This window comes from Camelus dromedarius, chromosome 14 (assembly GCF_036321535.1).
Source record: "Camelus dromedarius isolate mCamDro1 chromosome 14, mCamDro1.pat, whole genome shotgun sequence".
Lineage (NCBI taxonomy): Eukaryota > Metazoa > Chordata > Mammalia > Artiodactyla > Camelidae > Camelus > Camelus dromedarius.
In genome coordinates this window covers 62,716,502-62,736,730 of record NC_087449.1, presented here as the reverse complement: position 1 = coordinate 62,736,730, position 20,229 = coordinate 62,716,502, and the positions used below count along the sequence as shown (strand labels likewise).

Here is a 20,229-nt window from a genome sequence, read left to right as displayed (position 1 = left end):
TGCCTGCATCAGCATAAAGAGGAGACATGCAGGGAGGGGAGAAAAAAATATTACCAGTTCCCATTCCTAAATTGGGAAGCAGGAAAATCCTGGGGTTGGGAGTTTTTCAAATGACAGATTGCAAAGGACTTTGGATGAAGGGTCATGCACCTGGTTCTGACTTCTCCTGGGGACTTTGACAAAATTAATCATTTAGACTCCTGTTTTCCCCTTCTGAAGAGTGTAAGTAATATGTTACTAGATTCAATGTTAGGAAAATTACTGGATTGCACTTGTCAGATCCTTCTAAACTTAGACTTTAAACTTTTGAGATTCGAGATGATCAGCTTTAGTTTCCTTTATAACAAAGGCAGGCATTCATTTAGTTTACACTTATAGAGGAGGTACACGAAGAACTTAAATTCCAGGATACCCTTTATCCAGATTCGCCAGTTGTTAACAGACTAGAGGGAGAAATAGACAAAAATACACAGACATAATTAGTGACGTTAACACTTCCCTCTCAGTAGTTTATAAAACAAACAAATGAAAACAATAAAGATATAAAAAGGATTTGAACAGTGTTATTATTATTAATCCAGCTTATCACAATTGGTGTTTATAAAGCACTTTAACTAACAACTCCAGGTTGCACATTTATTTCAAGTGTTTGTGAAACATTCATCAAGAGAGACCATCTACTGGGCCATAAAAGAAAGTTCAGTAAATGTTAAAGAATTGAAACCCCACACAGTGTATTTTATGATTACAATAGAATTAAACCAGAAACCAGTAACAATAAGATGCTTACAAAACCCAAATATTTGGAAATTAAATGATACATTTCTAAATAACCCATGGGTCAAAAAAGAAATCACAAAGGAAATAATATTTCAAAATGATTAATAATAAAAACCAGACATATTAAAATGTGGGGGATGCAGTAAAAGCCATTCTAAAAGGAAATAGATAGCTTTTAATGCTCATGTTAGAGAATAAGGAAGATGTAAAATCACTGATCTAAAATTCTATGTTAAGGTAGAAGAACAAGCTAAATACAGAGAAATGGGGAAGGATAAATAAATATGGAAATCAAGGAAGTAGAAAATAAATAATAGGAAAAAATTAATAATGTCAAAATGGGCTTTTTGAAAAGATTCATAATTTTAATAAACCTCTAATAAGACCAGTCATGGTGAAAAGAGAGAAAAAGCAAACGACCATTATAAGGAATGAAAAAGGGAGACATTATTATAGATCCTACAGATTTTTTCAAAGGCGTGGAAGATGTCATGAGCAGTTTTATGCAAATAAATTCCACACTGGAATGGCAAATTTCTTGAAAAACGCTGCCAAAACTAACACAAAGAATAGAAAATCCAAATAACCCAATATCTATAAAAGAAATTTAATTTGTAATAGAAAGTCTTTACAAAGAACATTCTAGGACCATATAACTTCACTAGTGAATTCTACCAGGCATTTTAAGGAAGAAATACCAGCTCAATGCACACTCAGAAAGTAGAGGAGAATAGAACAGTTCTGACTTATTTTATGAGTTCAGCATATCCCTGATGCCAAAACTGATATACTTATTACGAAAAAAAGAAAGTCAAAAAAGAATAAAGATACATGTGTGTGTATAACTGAATCACTTTGCTGTACACCTGAAGCACAACATTGAAAATCATATACCTCAATTAAAAAATAAATAAATTTAATACTAAATAAAAAAGCTATAAGCCAACATTCCTCCATGAAGATATGCAAAAATTCTTAACGAAATATTACCAAATAAACTCCAGCACGTGAGGTTTATTCCAGTAATATAAGATTAGCTTAACATTTGAAGATCGATGAATGTGTCTAATTCATCATATTAACAAACTGAAGATAAAAGGCATCAGATCAGCTTCATAAATGCAAAAAAAAAAATTGTGAGACCTAATAAATTTATCCAGATTTCAGGATTCAAGGTCAACCTATAGAAATCAGTTATATGCTTATATTCTAGCTGTGAAAAATTAGAGAATATGATTTAAAATATCACTTACAAGAGCATCAGGAAAAAAAATTCAGGAATCAGTCTAAGGAATGATGTACCAGTCTTCTACCCTAGAAATTACAAAACCTTGCTGAAAGATACTAAAGAAAACGTGATTACTAAGTGGAAAGATATAAGCAAGTTCGTGGATTGGAAGACTCAGTATTGTTAGGATTTCCGTTCTCACGAAATTGATCTGGAGATACAACCCGATGCAATTGATTATCAGCAGGACCATGAATTTTTAAAAAATGGTATATTCACACAATTGCATATGAATCAAATACTGATGCATACAATAACATGGCTGAGTCTTGTTTAAACTTAATGCTATGCAAAAAAAACCCAAACACAGAGAGTAGTACATACTGTATCATTCTGTTTACAAGCAGTTCAAGAACAGGTACAATTAATTACCTTATGATGATAAATGTCGGAAAGTGGTTGCTTGAATGATGGGAGAGGATACTGATTGGAAAGGGATATGAGAGAACTTTCTGGAGTGAGAGAAATATTCTATAATTGGCTTTGGGTGGTATTTATAAAGGCGTATGTAATTGTCAAGATTCATCAAACTAAACGTTTAAAATCTGTACATTTTATTGTGATTTGATTATGTGTTAGTAAATGCGTTTGGATTGAAAACTGCAGATCTCTTAGTAAATTATTGAACCATTTTAATGTTATGCTATCTCCTACTTAGCTAAGAAGAAAAAGTTCAGGGTCTTCATTCAGGCTGATTACACCACTTTGTCTTCATAGGTTTTGTGTGGCCATAAAGAAAGAGAATTATCCAGATTACATGCCTTCAAACATATTTTCTGACAGTGCAAAACAGATTTTCAGACAGCCTGGGCATACCATATATCTCCTGCCAACGGTGGTAATCTGCAACTTGCTACCTTGTGAACTTGATTTTTATGTGAAAGGCATGCCAATTAATGGGACACTAAAACCTGGCAAGGAAGTGGCTCTCCACACAGCTGATACATCCCAGAACATTGAACTGGGTAAGGATTTAGTCAAATAATTATCTATAATAATTCTGTGAAAGTGTCAGTGGATATTTTGTGATTATTTGGCGAACATTTTTGAGTAGTTGTAGCACATATAACATCTCAGTAAGCCAGCTCAAGGGATTTATGCAGTTAAAGGAAAAAGCAAAACTTACAATTTGGAAAATCATCGAAACAAAAAAACTGAACAAAACCAAAAGATTTACACAGCAAGCACTCAACATAGCCTTTTCTCTTATGTTGCTCACTTGGTGTGTAACTAAAGGAAGTCATTTCATCTCTTCAAATGACGCTTTTTACCAGCTGTAAAATGAGTGGAATCATATGTCTCTCTTCTTTTCAGGGAAGGGAAAAATGTTTGCTAAGTACACGCTGTACTCCAGGCGTTATGTCAAATACTTTCACACACGTGATCTCATGTAATCCTTACAGCAGTTGTTATTTGTCCCACTTTACTGATGAAGAAGTTGAGGGGTGGGACAGATAATGCATCAAGTAATTTTCAGTTGCAGGGATGAGTGAAGTCAAGGTAGAGAGTCATTATCCTGTTTAAGGCTGTTGCAGTCATGTTGAAATAATAAGGACTTAGATATTTACCTTTTTACAGTTTGTAAGTGATTTCACTACATCATCTCATTCAGTTTTCACAACAATGGATGTTTGAGGCAGAGACACAGCATTATCCCCATTTTATAGATGAGGAACCTGAAACTCATTGAACTTCAGTAATGTGTCCCACAGTGATAAGCTTACGTTTTTGAATATGTAAACCCTTGAGCTTAATTTAGAAAAGAAAAATAGTGCAGTCCTAGTTGTCTGTTTTAAAGAAAATAGGTCTTTGCTCTGACGTTTAATTAGTTCTTCAACAAATATTTACTGAGCCCCTGTGTATAATGGAAGTGTCCTCTCACCCCCCATCACTGTGTGCACACCGAGGACTCCTCATCTTCACATTCATGCTTTACGCGGATCATCACTTTTAACAGGAAGCCCACGAAGTAGATTCTGTGGTTACACCCATTTGGCAGATGAGACAGCGAGGTTAAATAGCTTGCCCCATATCACTCAGCTGTGAGGACAGACTGGGAATCTGAAGCCAGGCAGTGAGGCTGCAGAAAACCTTCACCCTTACCCTATACTTGCCTTTACTGGGTTTCTGGGACCCAGCTGAGGACGTGATGTATAGTAAACTCTTAATACTATTAAGAGCTATCATCGATAACTTTTTGGTACTTTCATTCTTCTAATTATTATGCAGTTCAGACTCCCTAGTGTGACTTCCAGACCATCTGGTTTGCTTCATATTTATTCTCACTCCTGCTAAAGGAAGATGGCCATTCTAATGAGATTTTTGCCAGTTGAATACATAGATACTGATTTTTCCGGAAGGAATCCAATTTAGTTTGGCTGTGGGCTGTTTTGACAAACTGAAGCGAGAACCTCAAAAGACAATAGCTTGTGTCTTCCTTAGGGGTATCCCTGGAGAATTTTCCACTCTGTAAAGAATTGCTCATTCCACCTGGAACCCAGAACTACATGGTGAGAATGAGACTCTATGACATCAACCGGCGGCAGCTGAACCTCACCATCCGGATTGTGTGTCGAGCAGAGGGATCTTTAAAGATCTTCATTTCTGCTCCGTATTGGTTAATTAACAAAACAGGTATGTATACAGGCCTCCAGTAGGCCTTTGGAGTTGGTCATGGGAATTCGGATTTGTTTGCTCAGCCAACTAAATGGAGCCAATGCAAACAGATTACCTCAGCAGTATACGCTGCTGAAACTTCCCTGCTTCCATAAGAAGTGCTTAATCATGGTCAAGAGTGTCCTTTCGGACAACAACTGAGCCCACCAAATAAATTCAGTTTTCTCTGCTTACCCCTTGATGAGTTACTTTTCCTTTCTTTACTTGCATCTGTCTTGGACAGACTGGGTAGGACTGATGTGAACTTTCCCCTCCTTCATGAAGGGCTACCACTGATCTTCAGACAGGACAATGCAAAGACAGACGCTGCAGGCCAGTTTGAGGAGCATGAGCTGGCCCGGAGCCTGAGCCCACTCTTGTTCTGCTACGCCGACAAAGAGCAGCCAAACCTGTGAGTACAGTTATTTATGGGAAGGGGAAGTAAGCTCCTCGGGAAGGGAAGAATTAGCAAAGGCTATAGTATATCCGTGTAAGTAGAAATATACTGCAGATAACATCCTGACTTGGCAGGGGAATAGGACCGTGACTTAATGGGATTTTTTCGGATCTAATTTCTGTGTTATTTGATATTGAAAATAAACCATTTGGTTGGTTTATAACGAAAGCTAGTTTTATTTTACGTGCATTGAAGTAGTTCTATTCGTAACTCTGCCTATGAAGAGAGACCCTAATGTTCTCTTCTCTGCATGGCTTCTATCCCCCTGGAAGCTCTCAGCGCAGGCAGAGGAGCTGGTGTCAGAGGGGAGATAGGCTGGCCCTTTGGTAAAGCCTCCACCTCATTAATCCGGTCCAGCTCATTTTGTGTAAGGTTTTGAAATCCATCCCTTTTTTTCCCATCGAAATCAAATGTGCCATTTCAAGATCTCAGAGCGCTCATTGCACGTTTAAAGGCAGGAAGAGCAGCAGTTGTGAGGATTAGATGGCATATCCTTTTAACGTATGGTCGGGGCTTTCATTCATGTTTGTTCTTGGTTTTTACATTCTGCTTTTCACAGGCATCTTCTAGTTTATAGCCTTAATGCCGAAGTACGTAGGCATATCTGACTCTGCTAAAATGCCATGCCCCGTTATCTGCAGAACTATGCTACAGACTTCCCGGAGGGCGTAGGGGACCTTACACGCCAGTGGATGCAGATGTGTCTACCAGGGAGGGCTGGACTTTTGGTTGGTGCTGGAATCAGGAGAGGGTTGACTAGGGTGCTGGCCACGTGGGAGATACACAGCCACTTGACGTGGTCAGCAAGCCCAGACTCACTATTTTTCTGAAAGGATTTTGACAGTTTTAGATTTAGGACTTGATATTTGTTAACACAGTTTATTTTATCCAGGGAATTCATAGTTCCCAAAGCATTTCCACATAGATTCTCCCAATGTCCCAATGGATTAGACAGGGCAGGAAATCTTGTTTTGTTTTCAGATGAGGAAACTGAGGCTCAGAGAGAGTTACCTGCCCAAGGCTACATTGCTTGTTAGTGGTAGAGCTGAAACACACAAGCATGAGTTAACGATTCCAGGATCCGTGACAGGACACTGGCCAGCTAGATGGTGCTTTGCCTTTATAGTGGTACCAGGTCTTTGAAAGAATGGGCCATTAGCTGCATCTTCTGTACATACTTTTCTCATATGTTCAGGGTATTTCACGAACTCTTGAAGCACCTGAGTCAGGAAAGTATCAGTTTGCTCTGGATCCTTGTTTTTCAGAGGAATGATAGATACTATACATTTTCCTCATGTCTTATGTTCATAGAATCATAATGTTTTCTCCTAAAGTGGTTAGTTGTAGAAGTCAGTACATTTCACACAGTGCTGAACGTGGCTACCTCTAAGATAGAGTTTTGACCACCGACTAATTGCCTTGCTGGGTTTGGGGATCACATGCAAGTGAGGAAGAGTCACTGTTAGAGTTCTAATTCTGGGTGCTAGCCGCAGCAGTGATTCCTGATTAGACAGGGAGAGAAGACTTTCTTATGGATGAATGTGTTCATTTTTGCTTTTCTGCCCACAGCTGCACGATGAGAGTCGGAAGGGGGATTCATCCAGAAGGCATGCCGGGCTGGTGTCAGGGCTTCTCACTGGATGGTGGTAGTGGTGTCCGAGCTTTGAGAGTCATCCAGCAAGGAAACCGACCAGGGCTGATCTATAACATTGGTGGGTTATATCTGGGGCAACGGGAGAACCAGAACCATTGGTCAATGACTTCAGGCTTGGAGGGATAAGCTGGCCATACATTTTGGCCTCACTGCAGGCGCTGATTTTCTTGTTTGGCGTTCAGTCAGGTGTCTGTTCTTTGACTGCTAGACTGATATCAACACAGACCTATTCTCCTGGGGATCTAAGGAGCCACCTAAACACCGCCCCTTTGAGGTCTGGGGCTCTGTTTCATTTCAGACTCACCTGTGTCAGAGAAGGATCAGTTTGGCTTGAATCCTTGCTTTTCATGGGAATAATAGGAACACTTAGAATGCTTTTCATCCTCCATGCATTTCCCACGCATTCATTAAAACTTGCAAACCCCAAGAGGGTAAGAAGCATTGTTCTCCTTGAAACCGAAGCAGAGAGGTTAAGTGACTGGTCCAGATATAAGGGGGAAATCTGGGTTAGAATTAGAATTATGACTTGAGTGTCCACATTTGAGGCAAAAAATATAATAAAATGCACAGGGTGTTTTTCGTCATTAGAAGCCCCTAAGCCAGCTTAGCTTATGGAGGTGGTGGGTGGTGAGTGAAAGGGAAGATGCTGTGCCTGAAACACTGGAAAGATTGTCCGAAGGGTTAAGACAAATTTCATTTAAATATGTCTCAGGTTTGAAATGTTAGCAATGTATCCTTCCTTTAGTATATAATTTGCAAGGATCTCAAAGCACTGTTTAGGACTGAATGTTGGGAAGCCACCTGGAACCGTTTATTTTCACTCTACGATGATAGGAATGTTCTGTCCTGTACCGTCCAGTATGGTTAACGCTGGCCGCAAGTGGCTGCCGTGCGCTCCACAGTACATTACTAAGAAATGTGAATGTGACAAGGGAATTGAAGTTTTCATTTTATTTCATTTTAGTGAAGATAAGTCGTGCTGTATGACTAATGGCTACTGTTTTGGGCAGTGTAGGTATAGAGAATCATGTTCTAGAAGGAAAAATCGAGGTGGTATCATTAAGCTGTTTTCCCTGAATCCTGTGGAGTCAGTGATATGTTTAAGCGTTTGAGGGCTTATTAGTAAAAGAGTCTCTTCCAAGTACAGTTTGCTTTTTATGTTTTTTAAAATATGAATTTGCATGTATTCTCCCTTGACATGAAGGTGTCTCCTTTAAAGTTGACATTAAGTTTTTTTAATAGAAAAAATAAACTTTATCTGATCCTCCAGCTGAGGACCATTTTTGTTACTTTTTCTCACATTTGTTTGCTCCACCCCTTGAGTAGGCAAAGTTCTGCTTCATACTGAGTTTGGTTTTCTGCTGGAGTATCTGTCCTTGATAAACTATGAAAGCAAGACGCTGCAGGTTGTCTGGGAGCTGTGGTTGGTACGGATTGGAGGGAAAATGGTACTTGTGCTTTTTAAAGCAGCTGGCACTAAGGAACCGCACAATTCTTGCAGGGAGGCAAATTGAGCTGTCCAGTGGAAATATACAGTGAGTGCACATGTAAGCTTAGGTGCTAGGTGCATTCATTAAAACTTACTACTTTTGTGTTTAGATATAAGAGTGTGACTTGAATTTTGTTGTTAAACCAAAGAAAGGAATAGAGAGAGCGGGCTCCGGTAGGATTTTATAATTCTTAAGGATCATGAGATCTTGGCATGTATAATCAAGGGAATTTGTGGGATCTCTTACATGAATATTTTTGAAGAATTGGATGGATAACTAGCTCCCTATCGGGAAAGTTTCAAGCATCGTCCCAAGCAGAAAATCCAGGCAGGGCCTTGCCAGTTAACGTCACATGTAACTCCAACAAGAAGGATTTTGTACATTTTGATCTTATCAAGCTATTCATTTATTAGGGGTTTGCCAGGGCAATCTAAAATGAAAAAGGAAATTAAAAAACCTACTTTTTTCCCAAAAATTGAGTCTTGATACTGTAGACTCTTTTTATAATATCAAACATATCTTTTATAGGTGGACTTTGATTAGTTGAGATCAGCTAGCTATGATAATGTTCATTTCTGACAATCGATGCTTTTCTGTATGGTACAGAAAAGTGTAGGGTTTATCTTCCTAGTCCAGCATTACTTTGCATTTCTGAAGCACAGAATTTCAGTGATTTTTGTTTTTTTGATTTGCTCAGTCTTTTAGCTGTTTTAAGACATGTGAAGTCTTATATTAAGTAACACCCTAAGTGTTTTGTTTGCTTTTTTTCCCAGTACATGTTTTGGTGCTGAAAATATTTATCGTATGAAGGAATAAATTCTATGGTATTTCTATAATATTCTATAATATTTAGCATTATGTTTGAGCTGGATTCTTAGACAGTGGGCTGAAAGAAATACTGGAAGAGTTAATTGAGTTTAGGGAAGTTGCAGAGTCCAACTAAGTAATATGAAATTTCTGTTACATGCTATAAGAGGAGGAAATTTTGTGTCCCATATGTAAGCAGAAATGTATCACATAAACTCATAGTAGTCAGTTTCATAAATGGAAACCAAAGGTATCTTGTGACCAAACATCTGTGTGTTTTAGTTGCTATTCTGATTGTACGCACTTGGTGAAGAAGCTAGGAATTATGGGGATACTGATGTTGCCATGGAGACTTGTAAAGGCCTAAAGGGGAATAAAGAATAATACTTTGAGTGCAATTGCTGTTTTCATTCCATTTTTGGTAAGGCTTGACAGCCTCTCTCTGTGCTACAGTTGTTTTCTCATAGAAACTAAGCAATTGTGAAGTCTGTTTAATTTATTTAAACCACGCATTTTTTTCCCTCCTGATTTATTTACGGAAGTGGTTCTTGTTATTTGTAGGTATTGATGTCAAGAAAGGCCGAGGTCGATATATTGACACCTGTATGGTCATCTTTGCCCCCCGTTACCTGTTAGATAATAAGTCATCTCACAAACTTGCATTTGCACAGAGGGAATTTGCCAGGGGACAGGTAAGCAGTTTGCTTTTGGAGAATGGCTAGTGCTTCTCTAACAGCACAGTGAATTTTAATGTCAGGGCTTATCTCCCCCCATCAACACTAAGTTTTTTGGTGTGAGTAACCATTTTATGCCTTTGGTACCGTAAATAGCTCCTGGTAGAGAGCAAGATTCAGAGTAGATCCTCAGTAAACATTTGCTGTCTTTACTTGACTTGTTGACTAAAGCCAGTGATCCTGTGTGTTTTAGGGAACAGCTAATCCTGAAGGTTACATTTCCACCCTTCCTGGTTCCAGTGTGGTGTTCCACTGGCCCCGGAATGACTATGATCAGCTCTTATGTGTCAGATTGATGGATGTTCCCAATTGTATTTGGTCTGGAGGCTTTGAAGTTAACAAGAATAATTCCTTCCATATCAACATGAGGTAAGTTCAGAGACAATATTTAGACAAAAAGTAGCCTTGTTTGAGGTATGGTAACGTAAATAGTAAGCTGTAAATACCATATAAATTTCAGATATTTATAAAACTATAAATAGTAAGTAGTAGATAGTAAGACTCTTCATGAAATGAGCACATATGTTTCTGGCTCAGACAAAGGTCTTCAAACTGCAAAGACCAGGTGAACATTTTGATGGAATGAGTTAAAGGGAACGTTGACACTTTTGACCACTGTGCATTTTGCTGTCGTCCGAGGTCACATGTTCAGGGGGTAGCAGGGAGCTCGTGATTGCCCACAGCTCTGAATTCTGTCAGCATTTAGAAGGTAGCATTGATTGTAAATGTTTTGGTCTATTCTTGCACCTATACGAACTGTTCTCTCAGTGACTGCCGTTTCAGTGAATCACCTGGCCTTCTTTGCCCAACTCAGTGACCCTCTGGTCCTCAGAGAAATCAGCAAAATTCCACCTCAGCTAGCCAGGGTGACTGCTTTCATCAACGCTTTTTTTTTTTTTAAGTATTAAACTTTAAAAGATTGTGGTAAAATACACATGTCATATGGGAATGATAACATAAGGGCCCAGAGATTATTTCGTGGGCCTCAGGCACATAACGGAATTTACTGTCTTAACCATTTTTAATTTCAGTAGTGTTAAGTACATTCATGTTGTGCAAACAATATCCTAAACTCCTTTCACCTTGCAAAACCGACCCCTCTGTACCCAGTAAACAATAACCCCTTAGTTTCCCCTTCTCTAACCCCTCGCAACCACTATTCTCCTTTCTCTATGAATTTGACAACTCTTGCCACCCCAGATAAGTGAAATCATACATTTGTGTTTTTGTGACTGGCTTGTTTCACATAGCAAATGTAGCAAAATGTCCTCAAGGTTGATCCATGTTGTAACGTGTCAAAACTTTCTTCCTTTTTAAGGCTAAATAATACTGCATTATATGTTCATCCTACATTTTACTTATCTGTTCATTCATTGATGGACACTTGAGTTGCTTCTACCTTTTAGCTATTATGACAGACTCTTTTTGGTGGGGGGAGGTAATTAGGTTTGTTTGTTTATTTGTTTTAATGGAGGTACTGGGGATTGAACCCAGTACCTCGTGCATGCTGAGCATGTGCACTACCACTGAGCTGTACCCTCTGTCCCTCCCATAAGAGCTAAAGCTATTATGAATAGTGCTGCTGTGTTTTTGGATGTACAGATATCTCTTTGAGTCCCTGCTTTCAATTCTTTTAGGTATATATTCAGAAGTAGAATTGTTGGATCATATGGTCATTTTATTTTTAATTCTTTAAGTAACTGCCGTACTATTTTTCATAGTACCTGCACCATTTTACATTCCTGTCAACACAACACAAGGGTTCCAGTTTCTCCACATCCTCACCAACATTTGTGGGTTTTTTTGTTTTTTGTTTTTTTGATAGTAGCCATCCTGACGGGTGTGAGGTGGTATCTCATGGTTTTGATTCACAATGACTTGTGATGTTGACCTTCTTTTCATGTGCTTTTTGGCCATTTGTGCATCTTCTTTGGAGAGATATCTATTCAAGTCCCTTGCCCATTTTTGAATTGGTTTTTTTTTTTGGTTGTTGTTGTTGAGTTGTTGGAGTCTTTTATATATTGTAGATATTAACCCCTTATGAGATAATTAATTTGCATATATTTTCTTTCATTCCACACATTGCCTTTTCACTCTGTTGATTGTGTTTTTAATTTTGGTGTAATCCGGCTTACCTTTTTTAACTTTCATTGACTGTGCTCCTGGTGTCTTATCTGAGAAATCATTTCCAAATCCAATGTCATAAAGCTTTTCCCCTGTTTTCTTTTGATAATTTTATAGTTTTACCTCTTACATGTAGGTCTTTGATCCATTTTGAATTAATATTTGTATGTGGTACAGGATAAGGGTCCAACTCCATTCTTTTGTTTGTAGATTTCTAGTTTTCCTAACATCATTTGTTGGAAAGACTTTCCCCATGGAATGTCTTGGCACTCTTGTCAAAAATTATTTGACCCTACATGTGAGGGTTTACTTCTGGGCTGTGTGTTCTGTTCATCCATATTCTGTCTTTAATGGCAGGATTACACTGTTTTGATTAGTGTATCTTTGTAATAAGTTTTGAAATTAGGAAGTTGACACCTCCGTCTTTGTTCTTTTTCAAGGTTATTTTGGCTATTTGGACTCCCTTGAGATTCCAGCTGAATTTCATGGTGAATCTTTCTTTTTCTGGGAAAAAAAAAAAAACACTTGGAATTTTGATGGGGATTGCATTAGGTCTGTATATCCACTTTGGATAGCATTGATATCTTGACAATATCAAGTCTTCCAATCCATGAACCTGGGATGCCTTTCCATTTATTTCTGTCCTCTTTAGTTTCTTTCATCAAATGATTCTGAAGCTAAGGACACTGAAATCAGTGCTATTTCAACACATTTAGAAGCAAAATTTAGTCGTTTATACCTTATAGTTAGTTCTCCATGGAGAACACTATTGTAAGGTAACAGAAAAATGGCTAGTTTAATAGATGAGCCAAAATAGTATTTATATGTGACTTTTAAAGAAATGCATTATCTTAAAAGAATGCATTATCTGAGGTTTTTCTTTTTTTTGGTCAGTGATGTGCCTTTCTTAATTATCCTTTGCCCTGGCCCCTATTAGAGTTAACTGCATCTGGTATAGTGGTTTTCAAATTGTGTTCCTAGGAGTAGTTGGGGTCCAAGGAGGTAACTTTATATACAGGCCAAGGAAGCAGAGTTGGCAGGGCTCTAATGCCCTCATCCCTACTTCAGCCAGAACACCCATTAGCATTGTGTGTTTCCCACAAGGTTTCATTTAGCAGGGGGAAAAAGGTGAGGAATTCTGCAGCTAAAACCACTACTGGTTTGCATACTGCCTTGATGGAGTCAGCCCAGATCTATTGTGTGAGAAGGGGAAGCCAATTTGGAATTTTAAAAGTTACTCATGGTTACTTAAAAAAGAAAGAAAAAAGAAAGAAAGAGAGGTTTGGAGGTGGGGGAAGAAGGTGACTCGTCTACCTTTATTAATCCTTTTGAAATAACTTCAGTGTGTGGCCCTAAACTACTGAGCAGAAAACTGTGTCAGCTCTTTCTTTTACTTCCCCCAGTTTTCGTTTTGAAACAGTTTAAACCCACAGAAAACTTATGACTAGTACAGTGACACCCCCTCATCTTTTACCTAGATTTCCTGCATTTCAACATTTTCTGTGTTACTCTCTCTCTACACGTGCACGCATACATACTTTTTTTCCAAACCACTTGAAAGTGAATTGAAGTCATCATGATACTTCGGCCATAACAAACTTTATTTATCACCTATTATCACACACCGAGGAAATTTAATATATAATATTGATATGTTTTAAAATGAATAGTCCTTTGAAATGTCCTTCATAGCAACCCTCCTCCCTTGGTCTAGGTTAGGATCTGGTATATCTTGTCTGCTTTCGTCTCGAATAGTCATAGTCTCCTTTTCCTTTTTTGTCTTTATTGACATTGACATTTCTTTTTTTTACCTTTTTTTTATTGAGTTATAGTCATTTTACAGTGTTGTGTCAAATTCCAGTGTAGAGCACAATTTTTCAGTTATACATGCACATACACATACTCATTGTCACATTTTTTTTCTCTGTGAGCTACCGCGAGATCTTGTATATATTTCTCTGTGCTATACAGTATAATCTTGTTTATCTATTCTACATTTTGAAATCCCAGTCTGTCCCTTCCCACCCACACCCCTTTGGCAACCACAAGTTTGTATTCTATGTCTATGAGTCTGTTTCTATTTTGTATTTCTGTTTTTGTTTTTTGTTTTTTGTGTTTTTTTAGATTCCACCTATGAGCGATCTCATATGGTATTTTTCTTTCTCTTTCTGGCTTACTACACTTAAAATGACATTTTCCAGGAACATCCGTGTTGCTGCAAATGGCATTATGTTGTCAGTTTTTATGGCTGAATAGTATTCCATTGTATAATATACCACATCTTCTTTGTCCAGTCATCTGCTGATGGACATTTAGGCTGTTTCCATGTCTTGGCTATTGTAAATAGTGCTGCTATGAACATTGGGGTGCAGGTGTCTTTTTGAAGTAGGGTTCCTTCTGGATATATGCCCAGGAGCAGGATTCCTGGGTCATATGGTAAGTCTATTCCTAATCTTTTGAGGAATCTCCATACTGTTTTCCACAGTGGCTGCACCAATCTGCATTCCCACCAGCAGTGTAGGAGGGTTCCCTTTTCTCCACAGCCTCTCCAGGATTTGTCATTTGTGGACTTTTGACTGATTGCCATTCTGACTGGTGTGAGGTGATACCTCATTGTAGTTTTGATTTGCATTTCTCTGATAATTAGTGATACTGATCTCGACATTGACATTTTTAAAGAGTCCAAGCCAGTTTCTTGTAAAATGTCCTATTTTCTGGATTTTTCTGACAGTTTTCTATGTATAAATTTGGACCAAACATTTTTGGTAAGAATACTACCTCTGCAGTGGTGTGTGTTTCCCATTGCGTCATATCAGGAGGCCTGTGACATCCGTAGGTCCCATTACTGCTGTTGCTGATAAATTCGATCATCACTTGGTTAAAGTGGTGTCCACCAGGTCTCTGTATTGTACTGTTACCTTTTCTTCTTTGTAATCGAGAGCAGTCCATTTAGGAGATAATTTGAGACTGTGTGTGTTCTCTTTCCCCAAAACCTTTAACTCAGTATTTTGATGGATCTTACCTGAATCCGTTGTTACATTGGTGGTTGCAAAATGGTGATTTTTCTGATTCTCTCATTTCTTCTACATTTGTTAACTGATATTCTTCTGTAAAGAAGAGCTTTCCATTCTCTCCAGTGATTTATCTATATTTGAATACACACACAAGCACATACAAATTATGATCACGTACTGGTACCTCCATGCCACAGGATTCTTCCTTTCCTGCTCTCATCCTACAGAACAAACCCTGTTTATCAGTAACATCAATACATTAGTTTGAACCCTATGAAGTTTCTCTTTTTTAGGTCAAAAGTAGTCTAATATCAACAATTTTAGTAGTTCAACCAGTATTTACTCATTTGCTGTACTGACACTATGACCAAAACAAACCCACTAAGTAAAATGCGTAGATCCCGTACAGTCACAGTGTGTTGTTCAAAAGTTGCTTGAATGAATTCTTTTTTTACTGGGTGATTATACTGTCGATTTCTACTTTTTAAAAAAAAATGTGATCAAGGAACACATAGTGGTGATTATGAGAAATATGGGAAGAAAGTGAACTGGAACTTGTTTCATCCCTTTTATGCAGCCTCTTCTGTTTCCTTTTTCTGCAGAGATACTCTGGGAAAATGCTTCTTCCTGCGTGTGGAAATTACTCTTCGAGGAGCTACCTATAGAATCTCATTTAGTGACACAGATCAGTTACCCCCTCCTTTCCGAATTGACAACTATTCCAAGGTATCAAAAGGAGCTGAGAGACAGTTTGGCTGTTTCATATGTGGGAAAGTGGAGTATGTACTGCCCTTAAGATAATGATGAAATATATTTTAAACTTGGGTTTAAAAGAAGCTATACAGGAATCTTAGAAATCCTTGCTACTGAGAGGTGGTTTCTGCTGGTTATTTTGATTGCTAGGCAGCCTTGTGCAGAAGTGACTTCTCAGCCCCCAAAACTTACTTTGACTAGACAGTTCGGTTGGCATGGTGCCCTCTGTAGACATTCCATTTAAACAGAGAGAGGAATCAGAATCAGACTGATAAATGTCCAGTAGAATGGGCATTTCTACTGTTGCTTAGTTACAGTGAGCTTCTTTATGAATCTTCCAAATAAAGCTAAGATGGAAATCATTCGATTCTATTTTAAATTATGCCTTTGAATAGCAGTGTCTTACAATATGTGACTTTCCATAGCTGAATTCCAAAATTTTTATACCTTTCTCTGTTCAGAGTGTGTCCTGGGGGGTAAGGGTGGACTAGGTGCCATTGAAAGGATAGAATTGCTTCTCAGAACCCTTTACGCAGCAGCGGGGGCCTGTGTCCTTTCATCGGTGGGCTTTTTTGCAGTGTTGAAGATGATTAGAAAGGCACTTGAGGAGGCGAGATGCTGAGCCTCACTTGTGGTTATACGCTGTGTAGAAGTCATTTGGGAAGGATCTAGGACTTAAACCCAGGAGGCACTGAATCACTTTCCAGTAACACCAGTCTGAGCCAAAGTCCTCTTCCTCTCTGCTGTTACCATAGGTCCCGGTTGTCTTCACTCAGCATGGCGTAGCTGAACCCAGGCTCCGAACTGAAGTGAAGCCCATGACTTCGTTGGATTATGCCTGGGACGAACCCACCCTGCCACCCTTTATCACTCTGACTGTTAAAGGGGCGGGCTCCTCTGAGATCAGCTGCAGCATGAATGACTTCCAGGACAACCAACAGCTTTACTATGAAAATTTCATATACATTGCTGCTACGTATACATTCTCTGGGTAATTCTGGGTTAGACTCCTGTTCTTGCGAAGCAGAAAGCTCTAATTATTAACTGGTTTTAATTTTAAGCAGTTCTCAGGAGGCCGAGGGAAGAAGGAGGATTCCTTTCATTCTTTACCAAATCCCGGGCTCAGGGTCTATCTTGAGAGGTCTTTAGTCATAAACCCTTGTCTTCTGGCTAGATTAAAATTTACCCAAAGAGGCAAGATTCTTCTCTTTTTGAAGACCTCCCCCATAATCCATTGTGGCTCTTGCTTTACGGTGATATTTCTTATGTATTTTTTAAACTTCTTACCGCCAGTTTTGTTTGTTTTACCACTTTCCTCATTTGAAACTGAACTAATCTTCATCTATAAGTATTCAAATCACCATTCTGATGCACCTCTCCCATTGCGAATACTGATCCAGCAGACACTTAAGGGTCTATCTTATTCACCGAAAGCAAGCAGAGTAGTTTAACTTGACAGTAACTCCAGTTGCCCTGGAATGATAATCTTCACTGTTGTCTGACTAATTAGTATGTAGACAAGTCAGAGGAGGAGTAGTGAGCTTGTTCTGATTCTGTTTTATTGGTACATAGATAGATACATAGAGATTCAAAACCCTGGGCTTTCAAAAAGTAGTCATTCCCCCAACGTGTGTAATAAATACAGTTTATTGTTTTCTGTGCTGGTTACAGGGCCAATTTTAAGATTTATCCATGAAGAAACTGGGAAAATAGCTGAATCTTTAGCATTCCAGATACAAGGCACCTGATGAACAGGACATTTAAAGTCATATTCCTTTCCAAAATGTTCTGAATAATTTTGCTTATGAAATTGTTTTGTATGTGCCTGAGGTCCAGGGAATAATCTGAGTCTGTGCAATCTCTCCTCTACCTGGACTCCAGATTTCATGAGTAATGAGTTGAACGGGCGTCTTTGCATAGAATACCCCTCTTTTCTTTGTCTGTTGCAGTGCTCTTTTGATAGTGATGGTGCTAGGTTTTATCTTGTCTAAGTCAGTTGTCCTTGTTTCTTTTTAGAGATTACAGCACTCAACAATATGACTGGCTTTAGGTTTTAGTGCCTGAAAAACCAGTTCTTAATCTGGTTGCTAATCATGTTTCTCTCTGTACTTTCTTATGTTAAATTCTAGTAGTCATTAAGCTCTTTAACTGAAGAATCCTAATGAAGAATTATGAGTTTTATAAGGGACGTGGATAGATAAAAAGAAAATTTCCTGGGAATCTTAGTGTGTGAAGAGGTTGAACCGTATTTTGGAATGTGGTAGATCCTATTTCTTTGCCTTTTTGGAGAGAACTAATGATGAGATAGAAGCCTAGTTTTGTTTTTTTATATTAAATTGAGGTGAAATTCTTTTAACATAAAATTAACCATTTTAAAGCGATCAGCTCAGTGACATTTAGTGTCTTCAGGATGCTGTACAGCCACCACAGCTATCGAGTTCCAGAAGGTTTTCATCACCCCAAGCCCATTAAATGGTTACTCTCGGCCCCTGGCAACCGGCAACCACCAATCTGCTTTCTGTCTCTAAGGATTTACCTATTCCAGATACTTCACATAAATTATCATAAATATGTGATCTTTTGCGTCTGGCATCTTTCACTTAACATAACGTTGTCAGGGTTTATCCACATTGTAGCATGTCAATACTTCATTCCTGTTAAACGGCTGAGTAATATTTCACAGTATGTCTCTACCACATTTTGTCCATTCACTCTTTCATGGACATTTGTCTTGTCTCTACTTTTTGGATGTTGTAAACAGTGCTGCTGTCAACATGCCTGCACATATACTTGTTTATGTACTTTAAAAAATTCTTCTGTGTGTATACCTAGGAGTGGAATTGCTGGGTTCTACAGCAGTTCTCTTTACCTTTGTGAGGATCTGCTGTACTGTTCTCCGCAGCGGCTGAATCATTTCATCTTCCCACCAGCGATGTGTCAGGGTTCCAGTGTCTGCGTTCTCAGCAGTGCTTGTTATTGTCCTTTTTTTTTTTTTTTTGAGTGTAACTAGTCTACTGGGTATATAGTGATATTTTCATTGTGGTTTTGACTTGCATTTCCATAATAACTAATGATATTGAAGATCTTGTCATGTGCTTATTGGCCACTTGTATATCTTTGGAGAAATATCTATTCAAGTCCTTTGCCCATTTTTAAATGATTTTTTTTGTCTTTTTATTGTTGAATGTTAAAGCTCCTTATGTAATGAGGATACAAATGCCATATCAGATACATGCTTTGCAAATATCTTCTCCCATTCTATGGTTGGTTTTTTTACTTTCTTAATAATGACTTCTGAAAGGACAAAATTTTACAATTTTGTTGAAAAAAAATTTTTTGTTAGTCATTTGTGCTTTTGGTGTCATGAAAACTAGTTTTTAACTCTGAATTTATGAAGAGATTAGTAGAATCAGAATAACCTAAATAAAATTTCATTGAAATACCCTGAAGTCTAACTAGGCTGCAACATTCCATAAAGCTTAAGATTCTGAAGCAACAGAGAAACACAACAGTGTTGAATTGGACAAAGGTGATTTTGTTTTCTTTTCATCCTGAAAGGACTTCTAATTTCTTGCTAAGATGTGGAGACACAATAATGCTGATCATCTTCCTGGCAGAGTAGAGCTAATTCTTGGACCCTTGGAGTATCTGGCTTAGTTTTTGTTTTCTTTCGTTTCTTTTTGTTTTCATCTAAAGATATACAATAATCCTTTTATGCCTGAATGTTAAACCACTTAAAATATCAGGAGAGAGGAAATGTCAGAGTATGTCTCCTGATAAATGACTCTTTGAACTGCGCAGGAAAACAGCACAACCTTGATCTTTCTGCAACTTGAGTCAGACCTCTTCTTCTATGATTAAAAAAATTTTCTTCTTTATAGTGGAGGTTTAGGCATTTGCTTAGAATGCTTGAATACACATGTGAGTGCATGTGTATATGTGTGTGTGCATGTGTCTGTGCGCACACAATTATGATTGTTCCTGTTTTCTCAATCCTAGTTTGCAGGAAGGGACAGGGCGGCCTGTGGCTTCCAACAAAGCCATGACCTGTGCAGAGCTTGTCTTGGATGTCTCACCGAAGACACAGAGAGTCATTTTAAAAAAGAAGGTAAGAGAGATTAGAACTTGGAGTTTAGAATAAAAGATTTTTAGCCCTGGAAGGGACGCAAGCCATCTGGTCCAGCCCCTCATTTTGCAGATGAGCAAATGGAGGCTGAGGTCCAGGCTGAGGAGGAATCTGGGCGTCTTGACCATGCTGATCTGTATTGTTCCCACTACCCCATGACACCTGCTCCAGGAATGCCAAGCCCTGCTCATCTTTGATACCTTTTTTGGAAAACTTAATCCTTGAATTTATTTTTTTTCAAATTTGTGATTTGTCATTTTCATTACTCTTTTTCTGTTGTAATTTATCCTTCCCTAATCTCAACAGAAAAATTGTCAAACTGACAGTTTTTTCGATTTTTATGCCAG

General features: G+C 38.3%; 1 protein-coding gene across 10 annotated transcripts in view; it reads left to right on the top strand.

Moving 5' to 3' along the window:
- VPS13D (vacuolar protein sorting 13 homolog D) overlaps positions 1 to 20,229 on the top strand; it is a 225,175-nt gene that overhangs the window by 93,126 nt on the left and 111,820 nt on the right. For all 10 annotated transcript variants that reach the window (XR_010383976.1, XM_064494046.1, XM_031464090.2 and 7 more), the window contains 9 exons: positions 2,786 to 3,033; positions 4,511 to 4,702; positions 5,009 to 5,135; positions 6,750 to 6,892; positions 9,693 to 9,823; positions 10,059 to 10,234; positions 15,606 to 15,729; positions 16,512 to 16,747; positions 19,756 to 19,864. Coding sequence is in view for 9 of the 10 variants with exons in the window: in XM_064494046.1 (XP_064350116.1) it covers positions 2,786 to 3,033; positions 4,511 to 4,702; positions 5,009 to 5,135; positions 6,750 to 6,892; positions 9,693 to 9,823; positions 10,059 to 10,234; positions 15,606 to 15,729; positions 16,512 to 16,747; positions 19,756 to 19,864 (1,486 nt within the window). In the remaining variant the exon portion in view is untranslated. The remainder of the gene's footprint in view (positions 1 to 2,785; positions 3,034 to 4,510; positions 4,703 to 5,008; positions 5,136 to 6,749; positions 6,893 to 9,692; positions 9,824 to 10,058; positions 10,235 to 15,605; positions 15,730 to 16,511; positions 16,748 to 19,755; positions 19,865 to 20,229) is intronic.